The 27,987-nt window shown below is 38.1% G+C and overlaps 1 protein-coding gene across 11 annotated transcripts in view; it reads right to left on the bottom strand.

Annotated features, from left to right (window-relative positions):
• Positions 1-27,987, bottom strand: part of ENAH (ENAH actin regulator) — a 158,938-nt gene that overhangs the window by 49,395 nt on the left and 81,556 nt on the right. For all 11 annotated transcript variants that reach the window (XM_073011479.1, XM_073011480.1, XM_073011481.1 and 8 more), the window contains exons 2-3: positions 22,945-23,110; positions 12,474-12,651 (exon numbers count right to left, since the gene is read on the bottom strand). In XM_073011479.1, the coding sequence (XP_072867580.1) occupies positions 12,474-12,651; positions 22,945-23,110 (344 nt within the window). The remainder of the gene's footprint in view (positions 1-12,473; positions 12,652-22,944; positions 23,111-27,987) is intronic.

Genomic DNA, 27,987 nt, shown 5'->3' with positions numbered 1-27,987 from the left:
TGCACCTGTAGTCCCAGCTACTTAGGAGGTTGAGGCAGAAGGATCCTTTAAGCCCAGGAATTCGAGGTTACAGTGAGTTATGATCGCACCACTGCACTCCAGATTGGGCAACAAAGCAAGACTCTCTCTTAAAAAAAAAATATTCTGTACTTTATTCAAGATTGACAGGAAGCCATGGCAGGGTTATCAGAGCATACTACAATAGTTAAGCAAAAACTCACTCTACCATCTTCCTAGCAATATAAGGCCAATTAAATTAGTTACCTGCAAAAGAGACTGGAAAGGCTTGAGGAAAACTTTAAATCAATAGGAAACCAGAGACTATTTCTGAATAAGAAAAAGTAATTCTCTGTTACAATATTACCACAGCAAAGAGCAGGATAGTGTTTGCAAAATAAACTCCTTCATAAAAAATGTATTTCTTCCTACATGAATGACAATGTCATAACCAAATACTCTTGAAATTTTCCAGAAAATAGAAGTCATTTGTTTTCTCATGTGAATCATTTCAGAAATTACAAAAGCTCACAGAAATATCAGGTCTACCTTGTAAGAATTATTTTTGGTACCTTTACATGAGTAGCATTCTATATTTGTTTCCTAACTACCATTCTGCACCATTCATAGTACTTACACTGCCTTGTGGATATTTTTGACCATGACTTATCCTCTCTACACAATTAACAGCCCCATTAAGACCAAAAATTTTTAATTATTTGTTTCTCTCATATCACGTAACATAGTACCTTAACAGGAGTACAGATAATTCCAGTTAACTATAGCATTTCTTCTCTTAGAACAGCATCTACCTCTTAGAAATTCATGTATTAATGAAATAATGCCACAATATTTTTCATATATGAAATACCAACTGACTTCAAAAATACTGCTATTTGACACCATCTTCAAAAGACTCCTTAGAATTTTTCTACCTTGCCTAGATTATGAAAGCAGGAATGCCCAATGTTAACTGAGAGGCAATGCCCCAAAATATGTACATGGGCAACCTGATAGGACACTATCACGCTTCCAAATGCACAAAAGCACAGCCAAGATTAAGCTGTAAAAATCGTGGAACAGGTTTGGCTGCTGCTGCTGTGTGTTGTGAATGGTCTCATCAGACTGGAAGTGGTTCCTGCAATTCATCTCTTATCATCAATGGAAAACAAGACAGATTATTAAAGCTTCTCTTTATTTTTGTTTTAGGAGGAAAATGTTCCACACAGAGGTATCAAAATTTTTGACTATTTAACATCCAGCAAATGCTTCTTCAATTTATGAGCAATAAAGGATAAAAATTCATGAATAAAGATAAAGTAATTACATGCAAATTACTATCCTCATGTAGGAAAGCATGCAAATAACCAGAGATGACATCCTCAGGTCATTGTAGCACCACTGAATAAAGATCAAGCCTATTGTAAAATAAGCCTGGAAGAACTGAAGTCACTAGCTGGATATGCATCAGACAATAGATTATAAGGTGACTAACTGCCAGAGACACAAGGACGCAAAGAAAAGGGAATGAAAGGCAGACAGAATATAGTGTCTGTATGACAACAAACTCCAGGCTAAAATAACTTTCTATAAGACATGAAACCCATATTTATCACAAAAATAGTATCTGCCTCTTTTTAGCCATTTAATCATTCCCACCTTGAAGCAGGACAAGATATCTTAAGTTCCACATAAGACTAAATGCTGTGCTCATGAAAAATGAGGCTTCAGGTATGATTACGCTAAAGCAGCTTTCCCAGACAGTTAGTGAACAAGAACTTAAAGGTCACAGAAGTTAATATATTAAAATGCATTTACTGTAATTTATTATAAACAATTTACAAATCCACATATATGAATATGTAATTCATATATAATTATGAAAAATCACCAAAAAATCACAAAAATAAAAATCACAAATGTACTAAGAGCTAGAAACAGCTAGTAACAACAGTTAGTGCTATTAAATAGATGGTGGTTACAAAGCTAATTGCTGGGCAATTTTTATATATTAAGCATCAAAAAGGCCATCAGACCTACATTTTCCCTTTCGTTGACAGATGATGAGAGCAATTAGGAATAATTTTTGCCACTTCTGTGACTTGTAAAGTCCCACTTCTGGCCAGCCCTCCATGATGTCTTCGTGGAGGAGGAGAGAAGATGAAATACAGAAAGGAAAAAGACAGGAAGAAAGACTTCTCTGTTACAGTCAAAGCTAGGCATGTCCACCAACACTGAAGGGACAGAAAATATGGAATAATCAAGCCCATCTGACAGACAACCTCTAAGATTTCTTTGCTTTGCTAGGCTGTTTGCAAAAGATAAAAAGACTATAAAAATTCCATTCTTAGTCAATAGCTGTCCCTGCTAAGTTGTGACTGTAGTTTTCAAAGGTCTTATTCCTAGGATCCACTTATACTCCTAACAATTATTAAAGACACTAAAGAGCTTTTGCTTATGTGGGTTGTAGCTATCATTATTTACTATATTAAATAACTAAATTACATGTTTCAACTTTTAGGAATTCAGTTTTTAAATAACTAAAAAGCAGTTACATAAAAAAATAACATTTTAATGAAAAATAACTATTTCCCAGAACAAAAAATATTAAGTGATTAGAATGCCATGGTTTTACAAATCTCTTTAGCATTTAATACTAAATATTAAATAATAATCCAGACAGCTAGATTTTTTCATTTGCTTTTGTATTCAGTATGCTGTGGCATGATGTTCTGGCTGAAGTATAATGAAGAAGATCTCTTGAAAGGGTCCAGAGGGGGACCCTCAAGAGTTGCCATGGACCACACTTTTTGAATCCCTGAGTTAGAGGTTTAAATTCAAGATTCCCAATTTTACACCTGATTTAACCCAAAGGAATTTAAAACATGGAGAACCACCAAGAACAAAATAATCTAGGCCTTATTAGCTCTAATGATTAGGACATCTGTAAACTTTTTTTTTTTTTTTTTTTTTTTTAAAGACATAGGGCCTCACTGTAGCCCAGGTTGGAGTGCAGTGGCACAATCATAGCTCACTGTAACCTCAAACTCCCAGGCTCAAGTGATCCTCCTGCCTCAGCCTCCCAAGAAGCTAGGGCTATAGGTGTACACCATCATGCCCACCTATTTTTTATTTATTTATTTATTTATTTTAATTTTTTTTTTTTTTTTTTTGAGACGGAGTCTCGGCTCTGTGCCCCAGGCTGGAGTGCAGTGGCGCTCTCTCGGCTCACTGCAAGCTCCGCCTCCCGGGTTCCCGCCATTCTCCTGCCTCAGCCTCCCGAGTAGCTGGGACTACAGGCGCCCGCCACCGCGCCCGGCTAGTTTTTTGTATTTTTTAGTAGAGATGGGGTTTCACCGTGTTAGTCAGGATGGTCTCGATCTCCTGACCTCGTGATCCGCCCGTCTCGGCCTCCCAAAGTGCTGGGATTACAGGCTTGAGCCACCGCGCCCGGCCTATTTATTTATTTTTTTGACGGAGTCTTGCTCTGTCGCCCAGGCTGGAGTGCAGTGGCGCAATCTCGCCTCACTGCAAGCTCTGCCTCCTGGGTTCACCCATTCTCCTACCTCAGCCTCCCGAGTAGCTTGGGACCACCACGCCCGGCCACCACACCTGGCTAATTTTTTTTATTTTTTTATTTTTATTTCATTTTATTTTTTTTGAGAAGGAGTCTCGCTCTATCTCCCAGGCTGGAGTGCAGTGGCCAGATCTCAGCTCACTGCAAGCTCCGCCTCCCGGGTTCCTGCCATTCTCCTGCCTCAGCCTCCCGAGTAGCTGGGACTACAGGCACCCGCCACCTCGCCTGGCTAGTTTTTTTTTTTTTTATTTTTTAGTAGGGACGGAGTTTCACCATGTTAGCCAGGATGGTCTCCATCTCCTGACCTCGTGATCCGCCCATCTCGGCCTCCCAAAGTGCTGGGATTACAAGAGTGAGCCACTGTGCCCGGCCATAATTTTTAATATATATATATATTTAAAGACAGGATCTCACTGTGTTGCCCAGGTTGGTCTGAAACTCCTGGCCTCAAGAGATCTTTTCAAAACACTGAGGTTACAGGCCTGAGCCACCATGCCTGACCCCAGGGAGAAGAGAATCAGCCTGGCCTGAGGTCTGTAAACTTTAAGAGGATAAGCTACTATCAAATATTCACTCAAACTTTCCTTATAGTGAATATGAATTATTAGATATAATTTCAAGCATTAATCAACAAAAATATTAGAAGATAAAGCTATAGTCATTTTCTGGTCCCAATTCCAACCCAGAACTTCAAGGTTGTTCTTGTATGTAAATGGAGGATCAGAAAACAGAAGCATAAGGGGAGGGCAACGAAAGAGAACAGAAGAGAAACATCCTTCCAAGAGAGTCTGGCCCTAACACATCCACGGTAGGTAAAGAATACCTAAATACAGTCCTTGGGAGAACTGATATTAGTTACTCAAACAATTTTCCTTAGAGTTTAACTGTTTCACAACCCTGGTTGAGAAAGGCTAAGGAAGGGGCTGAAAATTGAGGCTTTGAGGTATAACAGGTAGGCTACAGGATCTGGAGGCCTAATTCAGTAGCTCCCAACCTTTTCAACAGCTAGAAACCCTTTTATACTGTAATTAACCCCCTTGAACTCAATATTAAGAGTGAATCTGCCCAAATAAAGTATATTTACCATTAATCTTAAGAAATTAATGAAGTTTCTTTTGTCACATTGTGAACTATTTAAAGCCAGAATTGTGTCTATGTACCTTTCTTTCTAAAACCTGGACTAAGGCTCACAGAAAAACTCAAGCTGAATTACATTTTCATTTTCACCTGTTTCTCCCAAAGTACTGATTTTCTTCATATAGTAGAAATAATTTTAGGTGTCACACACATTACATTCAAACATATATGATACTCTCCCAGAGGTCTCTTTTTTTTTTTTTTTAAGATGGACTCTTGCTCTGCCGCCCAGGCTAGAGTGCAGTGGCGCGATCTCAGCTCACTGTAACCTCCACCTCCTGGGTTCAAGTGATTCTCCTGCCTCAGCCTCCTGAGTAGCTGGGATTACAGGCATTCACGACCATGCCCAGCTAATTTTCTTATTTTTAGTAGAGACAGGGTTTCACCATGTTGGTCAGGCTGGTCTCGAACTCCTGACCTCATGATCCAACGGCCTCAGCCTCCCAAAATGCTGGGATTACAGACGTGAGCCATTGCACCTGGCCGAGACCTCTATTATTAACATGTGAGAATGGGTAGCCAGAATTCTTTCTTAATGAAAAAGTTACGTAAGTGAAGTACAATCAGAACCACATTGGTTTCCTGTTTAAATTCACCTCATTCTACCATTGTTTGAATTTTCTTCTCTATTTCTGCCTCTACTCAGGAACTGAATGCTTAACTTACAGCCTTCAGCAGCTCCCTTTTCAAACCACAGCTAGCTTTCTGGAGTGTAGCTTTGCTCACATTATCACTCTTGCTTGACAACTTACACTGAATCTCTATCACCCAAAGGCCCTCCTTGATCACCTACCTTTCTGAATTTATTCCCACCAGGCCAAAGAATTCCCTGCTCTACAAACACAGCTTATTCTTCCCACTTTTTGTACATGTATGCTATTCCTCAGGCCTGATATGGCTTTCCCCCTTGTCTTCCCATGCCTACAGTATGCCCAACTTTCAAAATCCAGACCTGAAAGTCAGCTCGTCACTAACATGTTCCCAGCTGCTCCAGTGAAAAGAAGGCTCATCCCCTTCACACACCCAATACAGTATGTTATCTGTCCTCAGACTGGGTTTCTCTTGTATGTTACGGTTGTGTCTTATCTCCCCTGTGAGAGGAGAAAGAAGATCCACGAGGACAAGACTTATGTCTAGTTTGCCCTGGTATACAGATGCACTCAAATGATGGATGAATTAATTTTTCTATAGGGAAAAAAAAAAAAAAAACACCCAAAAGATATGTCTTTACTGGACAGTTAAGACAAAGCAGATGTTGGAGAAAATTTGTAAGTCTACCTTTTTTTTATCCCCCTCTAAGTTAATCCACATAGAATTTTCAATTTTTTTTTGGACATTAGCATTCAAAATAACATTTTATAGTTTAATACTATGCCATTGCCTTGTTTAATTCCCATGATATCCTGACATAAATATTCTCATGATTCACATTTTATAAATTAGGAAATAGCTTTAGAGAAGGCAACCTGCCACCGGAGGAAGAGACAGAACTAGTCTTTTGACTCTAAACTCAAGTTCTTTCTACTAAATCACAATAAAGTAACATTTTACTTAAAAACACAAAACTAAAAGTAAATTCAAGTTTTCTCTTTCCTAATTTCTCATTCTAAACTAACTTCCCTCAAAGGCATTTTTAAAAATGCTTCAAAGATCTTGAATTGAAGGCCAAACTCAATAAAAAGAAATGGCCTAAAGGCTCGAAAACCCAATCCTCTTTGTGCCTCCCTTTCTAGGTATGGACAGCCTGGGGAAATCCCATCTCTCCAGGTCAATCCTCCTAATTGGAAATTGGGAGTAACAACAGACATATTAACCTCACATTACTGTGATTCACAAAAGGGGACAACTATGAGAGGTAAGTATGAGAATAAAGGAGAGCAGGCAGACATACAAAAAGACTGTCTCCATCTACCCAATCCCCAAACCTGTTAGTCATTTAATACTTAATGAACAGATTTTTTTTTTTTTTTTTTTTGAGACAGAGTTTTTGCTCTTGTCACCCAGGCTGGAGTGCAGTGGTGCGATCTCAGCTCACTGCAACCTCCACCTCCCGGATTCAAGCAATTCTCCTGCCTCAGCCTCCCGAGTAACTGGGACTACAGGCGCCCGCCACCACGCCCAGCTAATTTTTGTATTTTTAGTAGAGATGGGGTTTCACCATATTGGCCAGGCTGGTCTCGAACTCCGGGTCTCAGGTGATCCGCCTGCCTTGGCCTCCGATAGTGCTGGGATTACAGGCGTGAGCATGCTGAACCCGGCCAAACAGATAGATTTTATAGGGTTCAAAATGTCATACCCGGTCATACAGATAGGTTTTATAGGGTTCAAAATGTTAATCCTCCAATAAGATTAGTTGTTTCACAAAGCTAAACTAAAAAACTTTGTCCAAGATTATCTTTGGGATTCTTTTCATGTCCAAATTTTTAAGATTTCATGAAAGCATTAATAAAGAACCCCAAATGCAGTATATCCAGAACCAAATGTGTTATCTACAGCACAGTATTTCCTCTTCTACCCTCTTCCACTCTGTCTCTGGTTAACAGTACCATCTTTACCGGGGTCCCAAACTGACACACCTGGTCATCATTTTAAAACACCGTTCTCTCCTTCCTGGCCGCCCATTACATCTTACTGACAAAGAGAAAAGAGGTTGAGTTCTAAGATCTCGGTACAAAAGCCACTAATGCCACTATCTAGCTGTGGGTCCTTGCACCACTACAGTGACCTTCTGTAAGTGCCAATCTCATTTCTAAAACAAGGATAATACCACCAACCTTGTAGGGTTGTTATAAAGATGATTGGTTATGTATATGCCAGATTAAGACCAGGCACACAGAAGGTGACCAATAAATAGATCACTATTCCTGCCTCAGAATGGCTTTAATTTCTATGTGAGGACAAAGGTAGAAAGCTAGAACACTGCCATGGCAGGTGTAGCCAGCACTAAATGAAAGCTGGTCGCCTCCTCTTCATTCTGCTCCTCTCCTCTACTTTGTCAGTTCAGGCCTCATCTTTCTCACCGGTATTATCACAACAGTGTCCTGAAGTGATCTTCATGCATGTAACTTGCATGCTCACCACACTTGTCCTAAAGCACAAACTTGATCATATCAATCCTTTATTTAGCATCCTTCGATGACTCTTCACCACCTCCATGATAAAATGCATACTCATCAGCACCAGGCCCTTCCCAACCTTATCTCTTGGGATGCCCTACTCCTGACCCCCACCACATAAATTCTCATGTCCAAGCCACATCATAGTGTATTTGTTATTTCCCAATCGCTCCATGCTCTCATGCTTCCAAACCTATCTAGAATGTTCTATCACTGATGAGCCCTCTCCATTCTTAAAAACATAGCTGAAACATCACCTTCTCTTCAAAGCTTTCCCTGACCCTAGAATTTTCTTTGGTATTCCGAAGGCCTTTCTTCATACTACATTCGCAAGCCGTATCCTAATTTTGCTGGCCTTGTTTCGGGCAGCTCTAGCCCAACTGTGACATCAGGCAAGGGACAGGCGTTATCTATCATTTTCGTATTATTCCCAGTGCCTAACACAGTTTGTAAAAAATACATTTTATTGAAAATATTTTTGTGATAAGTTTAATATTGTTTGCATTAATATCAACAATCTGAAAGACTAAAAAACAAAACTGTCACTATAAAGTATTTCTAGAAACTATTGAGATTTTTTTTAATCCTATTAATTCCAAACATAAAGAGATTTTTAAATGCTGTGATAAAACTCATACAAATGTACATATTGGAAGGTACGTCAGGCCAAATTATCATTAAAAAATGAAATCTCAGTATTATAAAACCTGAAGAAAATTTCAACCATAAGGAAGGTATGACTTTTGACTATGTTCTCATGTTCAATAGATTAAAAAATAAAACCCAGCAAAAGTAGTCTTTTAGATAATGGTAAAATACTTATTTTGGGGTGTTCTTTTTGAAAAGGCATGTTTCATCTTGGCTGAGAACAAAAGCAGTGGGATTATCTTACGGGATATGCATATAATTTTCTTTTTTTTGGATTTAAAAAATTATTTCCTATTTTCAAATGATTTAAACCTTTTACAAAAATAAAACAGTTGGGCAAATTTGCCTCCACCAACTATCACAAAAATTAACTTTGTAGTTTATATAATCCATAACTATTACCTACAAAAATCTATAAATACTGAGTAATAGAGAAATCAAAAATATGACTTTAGGTAATACACCCATTTAAAATTGAATCCATTTCCATGGAGAAAGGAAAAAATACACAGTAGCATTTGGTATAAAAGGAAGAGCACTAATTCAGCTCTTTTTCAAAAATGTTAGAACATGTGATTTGTGTTTTTTTAACTTCCAAATATAACTCACTGTATTTAGCACCTTCTGTACTTTCCAGTATATTAGATAATTGCATACCAAGTTAAAAACAAAATAAAGGAAAACATTTCTGCCACCCACCATTTTCATTAAAAAAATGGAAGTATTACACAAACACACAGAGCACCTCGTAAAGGTTGGTATGACTAGCCCCCCAGAAAACTGTTGTTTATAAATTTTAAAAATTTGAGGATTTAGGGGACATGGGAGAAGAGGAAATGAGAATTATGTGATTATTGGTTTTAACACAAAACGTGAGCTAGTAATTTTCAAATTCAGTTCTAGAGAACCATGGAGGTGTCTCAGAGGTTGCAGATCCTGAACCCCACATCAATTAGAGAAGCTCCATATTTTTTGTCCATTTATAGACTGAACTACCAAATATCTCATTTGCACAAAAATCTCCATAACTTTAAAAAGTCTGAAAAATCACTGAGAAGGATTAGCCGATGACAACCGTGGATAATATTGATATTAGCACCTAATAAATAAAAATACAAACAGAAATGTTTTATATGGAAAAATGTTTTACAAAGTGGTAAAAACATTAAGAAACAGGCAAGACTAGTATTTGTATTTACTTTATCAATAAGTTTATTCTGCTTCTCATCAGTTTTATCAGGCTACAGTTTGTAAAGGGAAGGGACATGTAAGTTAAGCTTTTTCAACTTGCTTGTGGAAGAAAGACAGTAGATGATTTCAGCAGCGAACTGGCTGTGAACCCAAAGCAAAGATTTTTGGCAGGGTATGACCAAGCTGAGAGGCGACATTAGTGGGTATGTTTGTTTAGATAAAGGGGAGGTGGCCCATATAATGTTGGGGTAGGGTACATACCTTTTCTACATTGGAGAATCTGCATAAGAAATATCTATTCCCAAGAACACTCCTGATTCTTAACATCTTACTCTCTCCTATGCTTCTACTTCCATGCTAATTAAGGCCATCAAAAATAAGAAATAGTACTTAACTACAGTAATTTATGAAAAGTCATTTTCTAAGTAAATCAGACTATTTAGAACTCAGCCATTCTATATGCTTTGTTTTCCATGATGAAAAAACTGCAGAAAAGCTTCCTTGCCAGTGACCTGATCCACAATACCAGGAGGAAGCTGTGACAGACTCATTTCTTCCATTATCTCTCTTTCCTCAGCCCCTAGTATGAGTGGTTGAGATTGTGACTGAGAAGAGAATAAAGTACCAAAATCATCTAAAAATAATCCTATTTTTTTCCCACACTAAAATGCTTGTGTAGCTTATGAAATGATGGTCGATTTTCCTATTTGCCAAACTTTCTATAATGTGGAACATTGTTTCTTAAAGCTTATTACTTTACAATAGAGAATGTAATTGCGTCTCTCCACATTGATTCATTAATTTGAAAAGATCAAGATAAAAAAAAAAAAAGGCTGTGCAGGGTGGCTCACGCCTGTAATCCCAGCACCTGGGGAGGCCAAGGTGGGCAGATCACTTGAGGTCATAAGTTTGAAACCAGCCTGGCCAATATGGTGAAACGCCATCTCTATTAAAAATACAAAAATTAGCTGTGCGCGGTGGTGAGTGCCTGCAATCCCGGCTACTTAGGAGGTTAAGGAGGGAGAATCACTTGAACCCGGGAGACAGAGGTTGCAGTGAGCCAAGATCGCGCCACTGCACTCCAGCCTGGGCAACAGAGCTAGGCTCTTGTCTCAAAAAAAACAAAACAAACAAAAATCAGGAAAAAAAAAAAAAAAAAAACCTACATTAACTGGCATTTGCATTTTGAAATCAAACCATATGAATACTCATTGATAGAAACAATCCTTTCCATTTGGCTAAAAACTAAAAATCAAAAGTCAATGACAATAATAATAATGTTAACTACTTTTAAAAAAGGAACATTTAGTTCTTAACATAAGTTCCTAATATCAGTAACATTTAGTTCCTAATATCAATGGATACTCTTTTGAAAGTTCAGAAATAAAAACAATGCTAGTTTGTTCTAAAACATGGGAAATTCAAATGTCATACATCTACTCTCCAAACTTTGGTACCTTAATTATTTATCATGTAACTGACCCATCCAACAAGATATTAAGAATCACAATTCTAGTTTCTTCTCTATGGTAAAACTACGGTAAATGAAAAGCAATTCTATACCTATGATAGTATGCCAATAAAATACTGACACCTGCAAAAGAAGTACAGAGACTTAGAGAAATGACCTACATACAAGACCGTACAGACTTTCCTATGCTATTTTCTGGGCTTAGAGAAAAACCAGGCCAAGTTCTAGTGGTTTTTCTCAAACTAGACACAATATGCAAACTACGTATAAGTTATGTATTGATATTAATTTCCTCAAAAGAAGATCTGATACAAAACATCTAAAGCCATAACAACTTTAAGTTTTTGCAAGATCCCAAAATGTCTTCTTGCTCTGAAACTAGTATTTGACAGACTAACACATGAGCTAGATGCTTGAATCCTTTTTAGTATAAGGCAACATATAAATTTTAATGTATTTATAACAGATTTTGATATTCTATACTTTCAACAAAGTATCAAATTTTCATCTGACTGCAACTCCTTCCTCTTAAAATATATATTGATTACAGTACATTTATATCATTAAAATCATTACTAAATATACAATATAGGCAAGAGTAATCATATTTGTGTTTTTATATGTAACAATTATTTTCTGATTATAAAATCTATCTCTTCAAAGAAATAACCACACACTGGTACATTTTTCTATTTTTTTAAACCAAGATAAAACTAAGCTTATCCTTGACATATATATAGTTTTTAAAAACTGGGATTTTCTAAAAAAGTGATTTCTACATATCTTTCTAACCAATATGCACTATCAGGGGAGATGCAATTCATGACTTGTACCACCTGAGGGCACTCCTAAAATCTTTAAAAAAACCAAGAATCACATTTTTACCTACTAGGAAAAAGACCCAGTCCTACTTCAAGTTCATGGTTTGAAAAACAACTTTCAGAAAACATGTGTTTCTTTACACAAAGATGATAAATAAGCATAATTCCTATCCACTGCATAGTCTCTGGGCTTCATGTACTCTCAACAAAAGTGTTTCTAAAGCAGGATGAAACACATCTAAATACTTCAAATAAAAGAGTTACAAATTAAAGAGAACTAAACTCACAGGACTGTCTTTCTAGATTATACTTTTATCATCAGTAAAAAGTTGATATTTCTATAGAAAACAAAAATTCAAGAACTACTTCAAATATATACAAGATCTAAAAGTTAACAAAAAGATTTGCTCTTTAACATATACATGGCACTTCAGATCAAGAATACAAGTAAACCTTCAGTTTTGCTTTGTCTCTGGAAAAAGAAAGAAAATACAAGTAAACCATGGGCACCTTACCTGTTTCCTGTGAATTTAACACTTCTAAGGCATGCATCATGGCACTTGCGAAGACATTGGCATCCTCTTTGCTGCCAAAGTTGAGACCATACACCTGTCTAGCATCTCGCCACTGGTGGAAGGTCTGTGTAGCTTGATTGTACTTCAATCCTTTAGGAATGGCACAATTTATCACAACCTAAAAAATAGTAAGTCTTTATAAAGTCAAACCAGTAATTGGCAAAGTCAAGGATGTCAACAATTGCTGACTGTATATATTCATTCAAATGTGTTCCTAATAGACCTTGACAAAAATGGTTTAAACAATTATCCAGGGTAAAATCTACAGAAATATCAGTCTGATAGAAGTTAAGCTTTTTGCTGATTACAAAGGTCTGCCATGAAACAGTAAATTGGCAAAACAAAACAAAATCTATTTTCCTCATTAAATATATTTTAACTTGTTTGCTGAAGTTTTACAAATACAAAAAAGTATACACAACATAAAAGTGTATCTGTGAATGTTCACATGAAGTCAGTACCCTAATTAAGAAATCAAACAGCAACACCAGAAGCCCATCTTCTTAATTCCTCCCACCTCCCAAAAGGTACTAGCCACACTTCTAACATCATAAATTACTACATTTATATGAAATCCAAAACCAATGTATCAATCTGAGGAGGGTCTTGAGTATCTATAGGGGTCTTAAGTATCTTTAATTAGATTTATTTTCTATTATTAATCAAGTTTTGTAGGTTTTTAGATTTTATAAAAATGGAGTTATACAACATGTATTATAACGTATCTGCTCTCTTATCCTCAAAATTGTTTGTAAGAGCCATCCACTTGTTGCATGCAGCTGTGGTTTGTTCATTTTCATTGCTGTATGGTAGTCCTTTGTATAAATCATGCTTATTTAAGCATTCTCCCTAATGAACATTTAGATTATTTGCAGTTTAGGTTATTAAAAATTGTGATGTTATGAACTTTCTACTGCATGTCTTTTGGTACAAACAAGCATTCATTTTTGTTGGGCATATATCCAGGAGTGGAAATATCACAGGACATGTGTATGTTCAGCTTTAGTAGAAAATTCCAAGTAGCTTTCCAAATTGGTTCTAGTAATTTACACTTCCACAAGAGTATACAAGAGCTTGTGCTACTTCCACATAACTATGCAACATAACAACTGGTACTATCAGTCTTTATTTTAGCAATTCTGGTGGGTATGAATGCTTTATCACTGCAGTTTTAGTTTGCATTTCTCTGATTTTTATTAGCTATCTAGATGTCTCTTTTTGTGAATATCTGCTTGAATTAAGTCTCTTGCCCATTTTTCTCCCGAGTTGTCAATTTTTTTCTTCTTTGATTTCTAAGCCCTTTATATATTCTAGATATGATATCATTGTTGGTTATCTATGTTGCATATATCTTATGCTATTCTATGAATCACCTTTTCACTCTTAACGGTTTCTTGATGGATATAAGTTCTTCACTTTGATTCTGTTCAAATTAGCAATCTTTTTCTTTATAGTTACTGCTTTAGTGCTGTTTAAGAAATGTTTCTCAATCACAAGGTCATGAAAATATTGTCCTATATTATCTTGCAAAAGCTTTATTATTTTACTTTTCACATTTCTATCCCCAATCCAGCTGGAATTGGTATGTGCCTATGGTGTGAGGTAGGGATCAAGTTTGCTATTTGTTTCAATATGGCTGTAAAAATGATCCAGCACTATCAATGTGCTACAGGTTTGCCTGCAGAACATAAATCAAGTGTCTATGTGGCTCTATTTTCTCCTACAGATCAATATGCCTTTTTGCCAACTCTACAATGTCTTAATTGTTGTAGCTTTATACAAAATCTAGACGACCATTAGAGTGTGTCTTCCTGTTTCATTCTTCCAAATTGCTTTGGCTCTTCTTAGTCCTTTGTGTGCAGCTAGTTTTACATTCTGATTATCAGTTTCTATCAAAGAAATTTTGGGGACATTGAGGTTGCATGACAGCGAACATATCAATCTGAGGAGGTTCTTAAGTATCTTTATGGGGGTCTTGAGTATCCTTCATTAGATTTATTATTTTCTATTATTAATTGAGTTCTAAGTATTAGAATCTTCTATTATTCCTAATAATTTATATTAAGGTTTTTTCCTCTAAATACACAACCATGTAATCTGCAACTGACAGCTTTATTTCTTCCTTTCCAATCCATGCACGATGTATTTATCTTCATACACCTACTAGAAATTACACTACAATGCTGGAAAAAAGTGTTCATAACAAGTATCTTTATTTCCTGATTTTAGAAGGAAAGATTTCTCAATTAAACTGTTAAAAGTATGATCTTTCACACCAGGCAAGGTGGATCACGCCTGTAATTCCAGCATTTTGGGAGGCCGAGGCAGGTGGATCACTTGACGTCAAGAATTCAAGACCGGCCTGGCCAACATGGTGAAACTCCAGTCTCTACTAAAAATACAAAAATTAGCCAGGCGTGGTGGCATGTGCCTGTAATCCCAGCTACTTGGGAGGCTGAGGCAGAAGAATCACTTGAACCTGGGAAACAGAGGTTGCAGTGAGCTGAGAGTCTGCCACTGCACTCCAATCTGGGCAACAGAGTGACACTCTGTCTCAAAAAATAAATAAATACATAAATAAATGACCTTTCATGTAATAATCTTATTGATACCTTTTATCTGGGGAGAAACCCTCCTATTACTTGACAGCTAAGGGTTTCCATCATGATTGAATACTGCATTTTATCGAGTGCTCCCCAACATACCTTGAGGTGACTGGCTCTTCTGTTTTTTATGCAGTTAATTACACTGATTATTTTCTAGTACTCAACCAACCAACCTTACATTCCTAGGATAAACAACATTGGTCCTCACATATCAATTTTTATAAATCTCTAGATTTGTTTGATAGTGCTCTGTTTGAAATTTTTACATCTACTTTTATGAATGAGATTAACCTCACTATTGTATTCATGTATTCATTGTATTAATGCCAGGTTTTGACAGCAAAGTAATGCTAGACTTAAAATGAACTGGCACTGTAGAGTTGGCAAAAAGATAGGCATCCTCTTTGTGTATTCTCTGGAAAAAAGTATGTAATATTGGTGTTCTTTAGTTGTTAAAGGTTTGGTTGAAAAGGACACCACCAGTAGAGCCAGCTAAATGAAGTTTTTCTTCCTTTTACTTCTTTTAATCATAGTCTTAATTTCTTTAAAGTGTTTTCCTAAGAATTTCTACATCTACATTTTCAAAATTACTAAAATAAAGTTGCTCAAAATACCCCCCTTAATCACTTAAATGTCTCTAAGAGTCATAGTGATGTCACTTCTCTCTTCATAATGGCTATTTAAACCATTCTCTTTTTTTTTCAAGAGCTGTCCCTCACAAGGACTTTAGAGACAAACCTCTCCTTAGTGTGTTTCCTTTCTACTGCATTAATTTTGGCTCTTATCTTTATTGTTACCCTCTTTCTATTAATATTTTATATGGCTTTAATGGTCTATTCTTTAATTTCTTGAAACGCATCCTGAGTCTGGCTGAAAAGTCAACAATACTTATTTTCCAAGATAACATTTCAGCCTCTAAATTTCACTTTAATCAGAAGTTTCATCATTATTTAGCTCAACTAATTTTTCATCATTATTTAGCTCAACTAATTTTTCTTATTTCATTGTGATTTCTTCTCTGACTCATGGACTATTCAGAAAGGTATTTCTTAACACCTACACCTATGGGATTCTCTATTATCTTACTTCTAGATTAATTCTGCCGTGACCACACACTTTGTATGATTTTAATCCTTTGAAATTTGTTGACACTTTCTTTAGGGCCAAGCATACATACAATTTTGAAATTGTGACATGTACATTTGAAAGGTATGTGGTATATATGCCAATTAGGGTAGGGAAGTAATTGTATTGTTCAAATCTTCTATATATTCTTACAGGCCTTTTTTTCTGACTGCCTGTTCCATCAGTTACTAACAGAAGTAAGTTAAAGTCTCCTGCTGTGATTCGTAAATTTGTAACCAGAACAAGAGAAACTTTGACACCTCTGGTTCCAAAATGGCAGCGCAGAAGCAAGCTATGGCAAAAATCACAATTACTTTTGCATCAACCTAACAGTTCTCTACTCTCCCCGCCCCCCACCAACAAAACAAAATCAAGTACACAGCACCAAAATTATCACCAGCAATATCCCACAACTTAAATGGGAGTGGATAGACAGTACTACAAATAATCTTTAAAAGTATTAAAATTAAATACTTTCAGGCTGGGCGCAAGGGCTTACGCCTGTAACCCCAGCACTCTGGGAGGCGGAGGCGAGTGGATCGTGAGGTCAGGAGATCAAAACCAACCCGGCCAACATGGTAAAACCCTGTCTCTACTAAAAATATAAAAATTAGCCAGGTGTGGTGGCACATTCCTGTAATCCCAGCTGCTCGGGAGGCTGAGGCAGGAGAATCGCTTGAACCAGGAAGGTGGAGGTTGCAGTGAGCTGAGATGGCGCCACTGCACTCCAGCCTGGCAACAGAGTGAGATTCCGTCTCAAAAAAAAAAATTAAATAAGTAAGTATTTTCACTTAATAACTACTTATTGGCTGTCCACTGAGCATACTGTCAGGTTTGGACTACATCATAATCCTAAATTCTGTGCTTCAGATCCAGTGAGCTTGAGTCTAGCCTGGAGGTGATGTTCCATCTTACACATGCCTATCCATTTTTAGCCTGACCATAACAGAGTAAACACTGCAGTAAACACCCACACTTCCTTGTGACCTGGCTCAACATCTTATCCTGTCTGTGAGGTCATCCATGACCCTTTCTTCTATCTTCTCAACAAACTGATGATGCTTTTATGCCCTCACTGTGCTCTACTCACTGTACTTATCATAACTGAAACATTTAACTGGGGTTCTTTGCTTATGTGCTTAACATCCCTATCCTGCCTCAGCCTCCTGAGTAGCTGGGGATTACAGGCGCGCGCCACCACGCCTGGCTAATTTTTGTATTTTAGTAGAGACAGGGTTTCACCATGTTGGTCAGGCTCTTCTCAAACTACTGACCTCGTGATCCGCTTGTCTTGGCCTCCCAAAGTGCTGGGATTATAGGCATAAGCCACGGCACCCAGACAACATCCCCATTCTTTACTGCATCTTTCATTCAAGGTCAGGAACGATATTCTAATATAAAACCCAAGCATAGTAGCCATAAGCACTTAATAAATGTTAGGTTGGAAAATGAAGTATTTTAATATGCTTATATAATATATTTATATAATTGTACATATTCAATTTTACAAGTAAATGGTGGGTGGTTTTAACAGCTCTTACTATAGAAAGTTTAGATGTTTAGTAAATTATAACAACATGTGCCCACTTACAACAGACTGATAACCATTAAGATATGTAAGAATGATGGCCAGCCACAGTGGCTCATGCCTATAATCCCAGCTACTCGGGAGACTGAGGCAGAAGGATCACTTGATCCCAGGAGGTCAAAGCTGCAGTGAGCTATGGTCAAACCACTGCACTTCAGCCTTGGCAACAGAGCAAGACTCTGTCTCAAAAGAGGCCGGGCACAGTGGCTCACGCCTGTAATTCCAGCATTTTGGGAGCCCAAGGCGAGTGAATCACAAGGTCAGGAGATCAAGACCATCCTGGCTAACACGGTGAAACCCCATCTCTACTAAAAATACACACAAAATTAGCTGGGTGTGGTGGTGGGCACCTGTAGTCCCAGCTACTCAGGAGGCTGAGGCAGGACAATGGTGTGAACCCGGGAGGTGGAGCTTGCAGTGAGCCGAGATCGTGCCACTGCACTCCGTCTGGATGACTGGGCAAGACTCCGTCTCAAAAAAAAAAAAAAAAAAAAAAAAAAAGAAATGCAAGAATGGAAGAAAGAAAACCAATTATTAATCAGATTTATTCTTAGGGATGGTGTTTTTTTAAGTATCATTATATTAATAAAATTATATTTTCTAATTGTTTACTACTTATACAAAAATGCGAGTGTTTTTTATATACTGATCATGTAACCAGCAACCTCACTGAACAATCTTGTTGGTTCTAATAGTTTATCTGCAGATACTCCTGGGAGATTTTTATGCAGACAATTACATCATTGGTGAGTAACCAGCTGTTTCTTTCTTATCAATTCTTACAGCTTCTATTTCTTAAACTTTGTATGGCTAGGTTATCTAGTACCTCATCTTTAACACTAAATGAAAACAGTTAGAGCTGAAATGCTCAATTTATTCACAAGGTTAATGGAAAGGCTCTCGACACTGTACAATCCTGTAAGATACCTGCTGTATGCTTCTATTATCCACCCATATCAGCTTAAGAACATTAATTTTATGCCTAATGTGATGAGAACTGTTATGTATTGATTCAAATTTTATCAAATGCTTTTTCCAGAACCTCTTGCTTTTGTAGGTTTTCTCCTGGGAAATAACATTAGTAAGTTATCTAATGTTAACCATCCTTATATTACTGAGGCAAACAGCGATAAGCCCTATTTGATCCAGAAGTGGTTTTGTTTTGTTTTTTACTCATTACTACATTTGGTCTGCTAATATCTTATTGAGGACTATTATATCTAGGTATACATTCATAACTGAAGACTGGCTCCTCTCCCAAACTTGTTCTATGTTTTGGATATCAAAATTATACAAGCCTTATAAAATATCATTCTCTACAATGGTTACATAAAACAGAAAACACAGTGACATTTTAGATCTCATTTGTAAATGCTCTGTACTCTCCTGCAGCTTTTTAAAATTTGGGGGGCAGATTATTTACTACTGATTTATTTCATGATTGTAGGTCTATCATGTTTTCCTACTCTTCAGTTTTAGAAAGTTATGTTTTTCTACAAAATGGCCCATTTATTGGCATAAAGTTTTTCATAATATTTTATTTCCTTAGGTAACTATAGTGGTATTCTTTATTTCATTCCTAAAATTGGTTATTTGTACTGTTCCTTTTTTTCGTTTGATTCTGCAAGTTTTTGTTTTTGTTTTGTTTTTTTTTTTGACATGGTCTTGTTCTGTCTCCCAGGTTGGAGTGCAGTGGCACAATCACACTCACTACAGTCTCCACCTTCCAGGCTTAAGTGATTCTTCCATGTCAGCCTCTCAAGTAGCTGGGACTACAGGCACACACATTGCACCTGGCTAGTTGTTTGGGTTTTTTGTTTGTTTGTTTTTTGTTTTTGTTTTCTCTTTGAGATGGAGTTTCACTCTTGTTGCCCAGGCTGGAGTGCAATGGCACAATCTCAGCTCATTGCAACCTCTGCCTCCCAGGTACAAGTGATTCTCCTATCTCAGCCTCCCAAGTAGCTCAAATTACAGGCGCCACCACACCCAGCTAATTTCTTTTTCTAGTAGAGACAGGGTTTCACCATGTTAGTCAGGCTGGTTGCGAACTCCTGACCTCAGGTGATCCACCCGCCTTGGTCTCCAAAGTGCTGGGATTACAGACATGCGCCACCGCGCCTGGCCTGTTTGGGTTTTAAAAAATAGTTTTGTAGAGACAGTGTCTCATTATGTTGACCAGACTGGTCTTGAACTCTTGGGCAGGCAATCTTTCTGCCTTGGCCTCTCAAACAGCTGGGATTATAGGTGTGAGCCACCATGCCAGCTAGTTTGTCTTTTCAATGAAGCAGCTTTTGTATTAACAAATACTATTTATTTTTATTTAATTAATATCTTTCTAATATTTTATTCTGCTTTCTTTGGGTTAAGCTCATTGTTTTTTAGTTTCCCTTTTTTTCCTACTACATACAATTAAGACTTGCACATCTAAGGACACAATTAGATGTCCTACAGGTTTCTATATGTAATATCACTCAGGCCTGTGTTTTCTTATTTTCTAATATTCATAATAATTTCCTCTTAATGTCACAATTTAGCACAGTTTTAATTTTGTAATGTTTTTTTTTTTTTTTTTTTTTTTTGAGACGGAGTCTGGCTCAGTCGCCCAGGCTGGAGTGCAGTGGCGCGATCTCGGCTCACTGCAAGCTCCGCCTCCCGGGTTCACGCCATTCTCCTGCCTCAGCCTCCCGGGTAGCCGGGACTACAGGCGCCCGCCACCTCGCCCGGCTAATTTTTTGCATTTTCAGTAGAGACGGGGTTTCACCGTGTTAGCCAGGATGGTCTCGATCTCCTGACCTCGTGATCCGCCCGCCTCGGCCTCCCAAAGTGCTGGGATTACAGGCGTGAGCCACCGCGCCCGGCTTAATTTTGTAATGTTTTAAGAAACATTCTACTTGCCAAAATCTAAGAGTCATAAGATAGTTTACTTCTCCTAGAAATAAAAATTTTAGTATTTCATATGCAAATTTCCTAGCTTAATCTTCTTTCCAGGCCGGGCACAATGGCTCACGCCTGTAATTCCAGCACTTTGGGAGGCTGAGGCAGGCGGATCACCTGAGGCCGGGAGTTCGAGACGAGCCTGACCAACATGGAGAAATCCCATCTCTACTAAAAATACAAAATTAGCCAGGCGTGGTGGTACATGCCTGTAATCCCAGCTATTCAGGAGGCTGAGGCAGGAGACTCGCTTGAACCCGGGAGATGGAGGCTGCAGTGAGCCAAGATCACGCCACTGTAACCCAGCCTGGGCAACAAGAGCAAACCTCCGTCTCAGGAAAAAAAAAAAAAAAAAAAAAATTTCTTTCTGATTATCTTCAAATATTCTTTTTCATTTTTGTAAATATAGGATTATTCATCAGTAATTTTCAAATAACCAATTCACTAAATTTACCAAAAATGTAGTTACTTTACAGCTATTAGTTTGCAATGTTGTATTAAGAAGGTTCAACAATTTCTACAAAATCTTAATTGTCCAGTTTTCTTTTTTTCCCCCCATAATTAACATCTTGGGGCATATTTGATTTATCTCTGGCCTAAGTCACTGCTGGAACAAAGACAAAGATGAAAGAGTGCTCAGCAGAACCTGGACTACAAATGGGACAGAGGGGGCTCTTGGTAAAAAGCCTGGGAGACCAGAAAAAGGCTGTGCAACACAACAAGGAAACTGGAGCCCAAGGGAAAAGGCAGGAAGACTAAGGAGGGGAAAGAAGAGAGTAAGAGGGCAGGGCACAGGGGAGAGATAGGGAGAAGGCAGCCAGAGAGGGCAGAAAGAGGGGCAGGCCGAAACCATTTGTATAAATGGATAAATGTGGTAAATTCAGTGAATTGCTCTTTCTACAGACTGACTCAGAACTGTGAAAGTTCATCTCCACGCCGGCACTGCATTTGTTTTTACCATGTGCCCCAACAGTTTCAGTGCTCTACAACCAGTGTTTTCCTAATGTCTTGGCTGAAGTTGCTTAAGTGAAGGAGTTTCTCATTTCTCGGGGGAGCTTCTAAGTCAGCTAAGAAAGCAACAAACTCCTTTGCTTCCCTGTGCTGATAGGAGGATTTCTCTTAGCCCTCTTTCTATGGGGTGTAGTCCCTCTAAGACTGCCATATTTTTGTTTATTTGTTTGTTTGTTTTTGCCAAAATACCAGTTTCACAGCCCAAACTCTCATAGGCCCACAGTCCCTATATGCATACATGACAAATCTTACCAATCCATAATCACCATCCTAAAACCCAAGGCTAATGCAGCATCTGTTTACACCATGCTACCACGCAATGTAGGGGAAACCTAGGAACCTACCTTTCTTTATAAGAGCTCAGCTGGGCAATGAAGAAGAAAATTTGTTACATTCTTTCTGCATGTGTAGCAGGATGATTTTTAAAGTCAGTTGATTCCAACTTCTTTGGTAAATATTTTTTCCCAAAGTATTTTGTAAATCTACTCTTTATAAAAGTTCTTACTATTATTATATAGTTAATGCTAGTAAGACCTTATCCGCCTTTTCCTCTATCTACTGCTCTTGATCTGTTAAGGCCCAAGAAATCAAGTAATCAGATAATCCAGCTACTTTCTAGGAAATTCGAAGCAAGGAATTAGTAAAAGCTTAGCTGTCGCCCCAGACATGAACTGCAAAAGTCGAACTATTCCAGCAACCTCAATACCTACTATTTTTCTATCATATGTGAATTTAACAGTATTTTCTGAAACTATTTATACTTTCAACTCCCTCCTCTAACCCCATGCCCCAAACTTTGCAGGAAACGAATTCCATCAACATACAATCTGCCACTTAAGTAGAGTTTTGTTTCTGTTTGTCCTTATTTTGCTTTAGATTTCAAAAACTAACTAATTGAAGGCCAGAAAATCTAATGAAAATTCATCATAAAAGAACTTATACTTCTACTTTTGTACAATTTTTTCTAAATCGTTGTTTAAGTTCAGGCTTCATAAAAGGTAGAAAGGGTGGAGAGACAATTTTTTATTCAGTTTTTCCCAGAGAGACTATTTTGCTTAGAGTTTTAAAACTACTTTATTTTACGGAATATACCAAGTCCTTTTGTAATACTAAATCATTTTTAACAAGAATTGTAGTAAAGCCTTACCTGATGGTCCTGAATCTTCCTGCCCACCACTCTGAATGTGTTGTTGCCTGTATGGTGATAGATATGAACTCTGCTGAACCCAGTTGAGCCACCAGCTGGCACCCACTTCTTATTGGCATCATCATAAACCATCACAGCAGCTCTTGCCTGACAGATACTCTGTTCACTGTAAAAATAAAATAAAATATTCAAACTTACAATATTAAATATGCTAAGTGTTCCACATAGCCACATAAACCTAGAAGGCAGTCAACAATCCGTGCTGTTACTGGGTGCTAGAAACAACAATGGACAAGACAGAGGCTTCCTACCTTTATGCGTAGAGTCTAATGGTGAAGACAAACCAAAAAAAAAAAAAAGTATGATTAAAAGACCAAAAGGAGAGTAGGATCCATGAAGAACACTTAGATAAGCAACACAACAAATGGTTTCTTCTAAATTTGAGTATCTAATTCATTCACTAAACTGAATACAACTATTATGTTGGTTCAAAAATAATTGCACTTTTTGCTATTTTAATGGCAAAAACTGCAATTACTTTTGCATCAACCTAATACAAGTGTAAATTAATCATCTGCTTAATTGCATACATGTTTAGTATATTGATGACCTGTCTGTGATAACACCTTCTTTACTAAGAAAATTATTTTTATTCCGGGCTTGCTTTAAAGTCTGTAACAAAAAGTCTGATAATCAACCATCTGCCCCTTGAGACACAGAGTGGCCATTAACAACCAATGGATGGCAGTGTAACTAAATTCCTCATTCCCCTTGGGCAAGATAACATCCTATGCTTCCAATTTCTTCATTTAAAAATGAAAATGTAAAATGAGATAATTTCTAAAGACCCCACTATATTTTAAATTCTAGCCTCCATGGATAAATATTAAAGGGGAAAAGGTCAATTCTTAAACATTAGCTTCATCTATCTCAATTATTTGTTACCAAGTGAGACTGAGATGCACAAATAAATAAAACAGAGACGCCGGGCACGGTGGCTCAATGCCTGTAATCCCAGCACTTTGGGAAGTCAAGGTGGGAGAATAACCTGAGGCTAGGAGTTCAAAACCAGCCTGGGCAATATATCAAGACCCCATATCTATATTTAAAATAAAATATAAAGATAATCTCAATTTGATCTTAAGCAATGGGTTCATCTTTCAAATATTCTAGGGTATTAGAATAGGTACATCAACTCTATGCTATTAACCCAATTAAAATAACTCAACCTCAATACAGACAAACCTTCTGATAACTCCTGATGACTTAACAGTCGTTAATGGAAATCCTCTGAAGCAGCTCATGCAACCATATCCTTCACAAAAGCACTGCTTATTCTACCAATTTTATCTCAAAAATTTTAAACAATAAATCATGTGAGTTCTTTCCTAAAAATTGTCAGAAACAGAAAGTCTTCCTCACACTCTCCCCTCTTACTCATGCATCTGCCCCACCTGTTAACCCATCCAAGAGAGATAATGAAATGCAACTTTGCAGGAGATAGCATGTGTTTTATTCTTGTCCTTGGTGACAGAAGATCACTGAAGGCCTAAAGAGGTCACAGCACCGAGTAATAAAATTGCTTCAGAACAACAGAGTTATAATTATTTGTAATTTTCCATTAGAAAAATGTTTACAAAAACTAACTTGTAACAGTATTTGTGCAGCAAACCCACAGTAATGTCTAAATTTTTATGCTGCACTGACATTTTTGGTAAAATACTTATGGGAATAAAAACAAGCCAATGACTAAAACTTGAATTATTTTTAAAAGATGGATTAAAGGGCATTTGTCAGTAGCAGTTGAAAAATCTTTCCCATCATTCACAACAGAAATATTTTTTATGTGATGACATTTACATAATCCTATGGAAAGATTACATGAAACAAGCTAAGGCAAAGTGCCTCTTATACCTTACAATTCAAGCACCAAATTTACTGCTAAATGTAAATAACAATTCAATAAACAAATCTAGAATAATACAGGATACTATTTTCCAGTTTTCAAATAATATTTTTGCAGTTACATTGTTTCCAAGATTCCCAAGATTCCCAAGAAATAATGTCTTGGGGTGTGGGGGGCTGGGGGAGGGACAGCATTAGGAGAAATACCTAATGTAAATGACGAGCTGATGGGTGCAGCAAACCAACATGGCACATGTATACCTATGTAACAAACCTGCACGTTGTGCACATGTACCCTAGAACTTAAAGTATAATAATAAAAAAAAGTAAAATAAAATGTCTCTTTAAGAAGTGTCAGTAAGATCACATAAGCTAAAGGAATACCTCGTTTTGTAAATAGGTCACTTCATGCTTCAAAAAACATTTTTAAGTATAAGAAATCTAAAACAAGAAAAGTTAGCTTTAATGGCCCAAAGTTTTCCTCTACTTTTTTTCTCCAAATGAACCTATCCAAGTAGCAAAGAAAAGTCAAAAATGCAAAAAAGTAATTGGTTTTCCGATGAAGATGAAAAGAAGTCTTCAAAATGAAATGTTAAACATTTCCAATTCTGAACAAAGCTGAGAATAAGAGAAGAAAAAATAAGCTATGGGTAAGAGCCGAGGTGTTACTGGAGAGGTAGTAATAGCCATGTGGGTATGTGGCACACTGTGAAGGGATTGGCTAAACCCAAATAACTGTGTAGTCCTAGAAGATATCAGGCACTGGCAGGGCACAGTGGTTCACACCTGTAATCCCAGCACTCTGGGAGGCCAAGGCAGGTGGATCATCTGAGTTCAGGAATTTGAGACCAGCCTGGCCAACATGGGGAAACCCCGTCTCTACTAAAAATACAAAAATTAGCTGGGTGTGGTGGCAGGCACCTGTAATCCCAGTTACTTGGGAGGCTGAAGCAGGAGAATCATGATCACACCACTGCACTCTAGCCTGGGCGACAGAGCAAGTCTCCATTTCAAAAAAAAAGACATTAGGCACTCAGAGAAGCCACATCAAGGCCCAGCCAGGAAGAGATGGCACTGCCTGCTGGGGTTTAGTGACAAATGCAACTCAGTCCTCTTATTCCTTTCCACAACATCTGAGGACCTCTTCTCACTAGAGACATCCTGTCGTGTAATAAAAATACAGCTGACCATTGAACAACATGGGAACTGCACAGGTCCACTTATACGCAGACTTTTTTTTCCAGTGTGTTTTTCAGTATTTTTTCCAGTGTTACACTGGAAAACCCGTGCCTGCCTTCCCTTCCAGCTCCTTCACCTCTCCCACTTACCCTTCCCAAGACAGCAAGGCCAAGCCCTCCTCTTCCTGCCCCTCCTCAGCCTGCTCAACATGAAGACAAGGATGAAGATCTCTATAATGATTCATGTCCACCTCATGAAAAGTACATATATTTTCTCCTTCTTGTGATTTTTTAATCTTTTTTTAAATAACATGTTCTTTTCTCTAGATCACCAGAGAAAAGTAATCTAGAGATTACTTTACAGGCTCACGCCTGTAATCCTAGCACTTTGGGAGTCCGAGGCGGGCAGACCACCTGAAGTGAGGAGTTGGAGACCAGCCTGACCAACATGGAGAAACCCCGTCTCTACTAAAAATGCAAAAAAACAACATTAGTCAGGTGTGGTGGCAGGAGCCTGTAACCCCAGCTACTCGGGAGGCTGAGGCAGGAGAATCGCTTGAACCTGGGAGGCAGAGGTTACGGTGAGCTAAGATCACGCCATTGCACTCCAGCCTAGGCAACAAGAGTGAAACTCTGTCTCAAAAAGAATATGGTATAAAACACATATAACATAACAAAATATGTGTTGATCAACTGTTTATGGATATCTATAAAGCTTCTACTCAACAGTAAGCTATTGGTAGTTAAGTTTTTGAGGATTCAAAAGTTGCACTTGGGCCGGGCACAGTGGCTCATGCCTGTAATCCCAGCACTTTGGGAGGCCAAGGCGGGCAGATCATTTGAAGTCAGGAGACCAGCCTGGCCAACATGGTGTAACTGCATCTCTACTAAAAATACAAAAATTAGCCTGGCATGGTGGCATGCATCTGTGGTCCCAGCTACTCGGGTGGCTGAAGCATAAGAATCGCTTGAACCTGGGAGGGGGAGGTTGCAATGAGCCAAGATAGCGCTGCTAAACTCCAGCCTGGGTGACAGAGTGAGACTCTGTCTCAAAAAAAAAAAAAAAAAAAAAAAAGGTTGCACTTGGGTGCCAGAGTCCCTAACCTCCTCCACCCCTCTACTCGCCTTTTTTAACTCTACTGTTCAAGGTCAACTGTATTTGGTCTGGGGTCCTCAGTTCCTAGTACAGGGCTCCTTAAAGTGCCTTTGGTATACTAATGAGATGATTCTTGGCTGAGGGGCTTCTAGGTGGCCTCAGATGGGGCCAAGTAGCCAGAAATATCATGGCATGATTGGAAAGCTGGAACTCAGGCCCACACTTCCCACCCCATTACCTCCCCCTGCCAACAACTGGGGAAGGGAGATGGACTAGAGATGGAGTTCAATCACAATGGACAATGATTTCATCGATCATGTCTATGTAATGAAACTTCCATAAAAACCCTGAATGACAGGGTCAGAGGGCTTCCGGGTTGATCAACATATGACGGTGCTGTGAGAGTCACACTTGGAAAGGGTAGGAAAAGACTCAACCCCCACACCCTCACACCTTGCCCTATGCCTCTCTTCCATTTGGCTACTCCTAAATTATATCCTTTATAATAAATGGTAATAGTGAAGTGCTTTCCTGAGTTCTGGGAATCATTCTAGCAAATTACCAAATGTGGGTTGGGTGGTTTCAGGAACCTCAGTATTTGCAGTTGGCTAAGCAGATGTGGGTAGCCTGGGCACTCCATTTGCAGCTGGTATCTGAAGCAGGAGCAGCCTTATGGAACTAAGCCCTTAACCTGTGGGGTCTATGTTAACTCTGCATAGTGTCAGAGTGAACTGAATTGTTGGACACCCAGCTGGTGAAGGAGAAGAGACTGTTGAAGTAAGGAAAAAAGCCACTCACATACTAACTCCGATTATAGGTGTGATGCACAAAATTAGCGGTAAGCAGTTTTAGACTTCATGGAGC

This window comes from Chlorocebus sabaeus, chromosome 25 (genome assembly GCF_047675955.1).
Source record: "Chlorocebus sabaeus isolate Y175 chromosome 25, mChlSab1.0.hap1, whole genome shotgun sequence".
NCBI classification, from domain to species: Eukaryota; Metazoa; Chordata; class Mammalia; order Primates; family Cercopithecidae; genus Chlorocebus; species Chlorocebus sabaeus.
The sequence above is the reverse complement of the archived record's forward strand: the minus strand, read 5'-3'. Positions and strand labels throughout refer to the sequence as shown.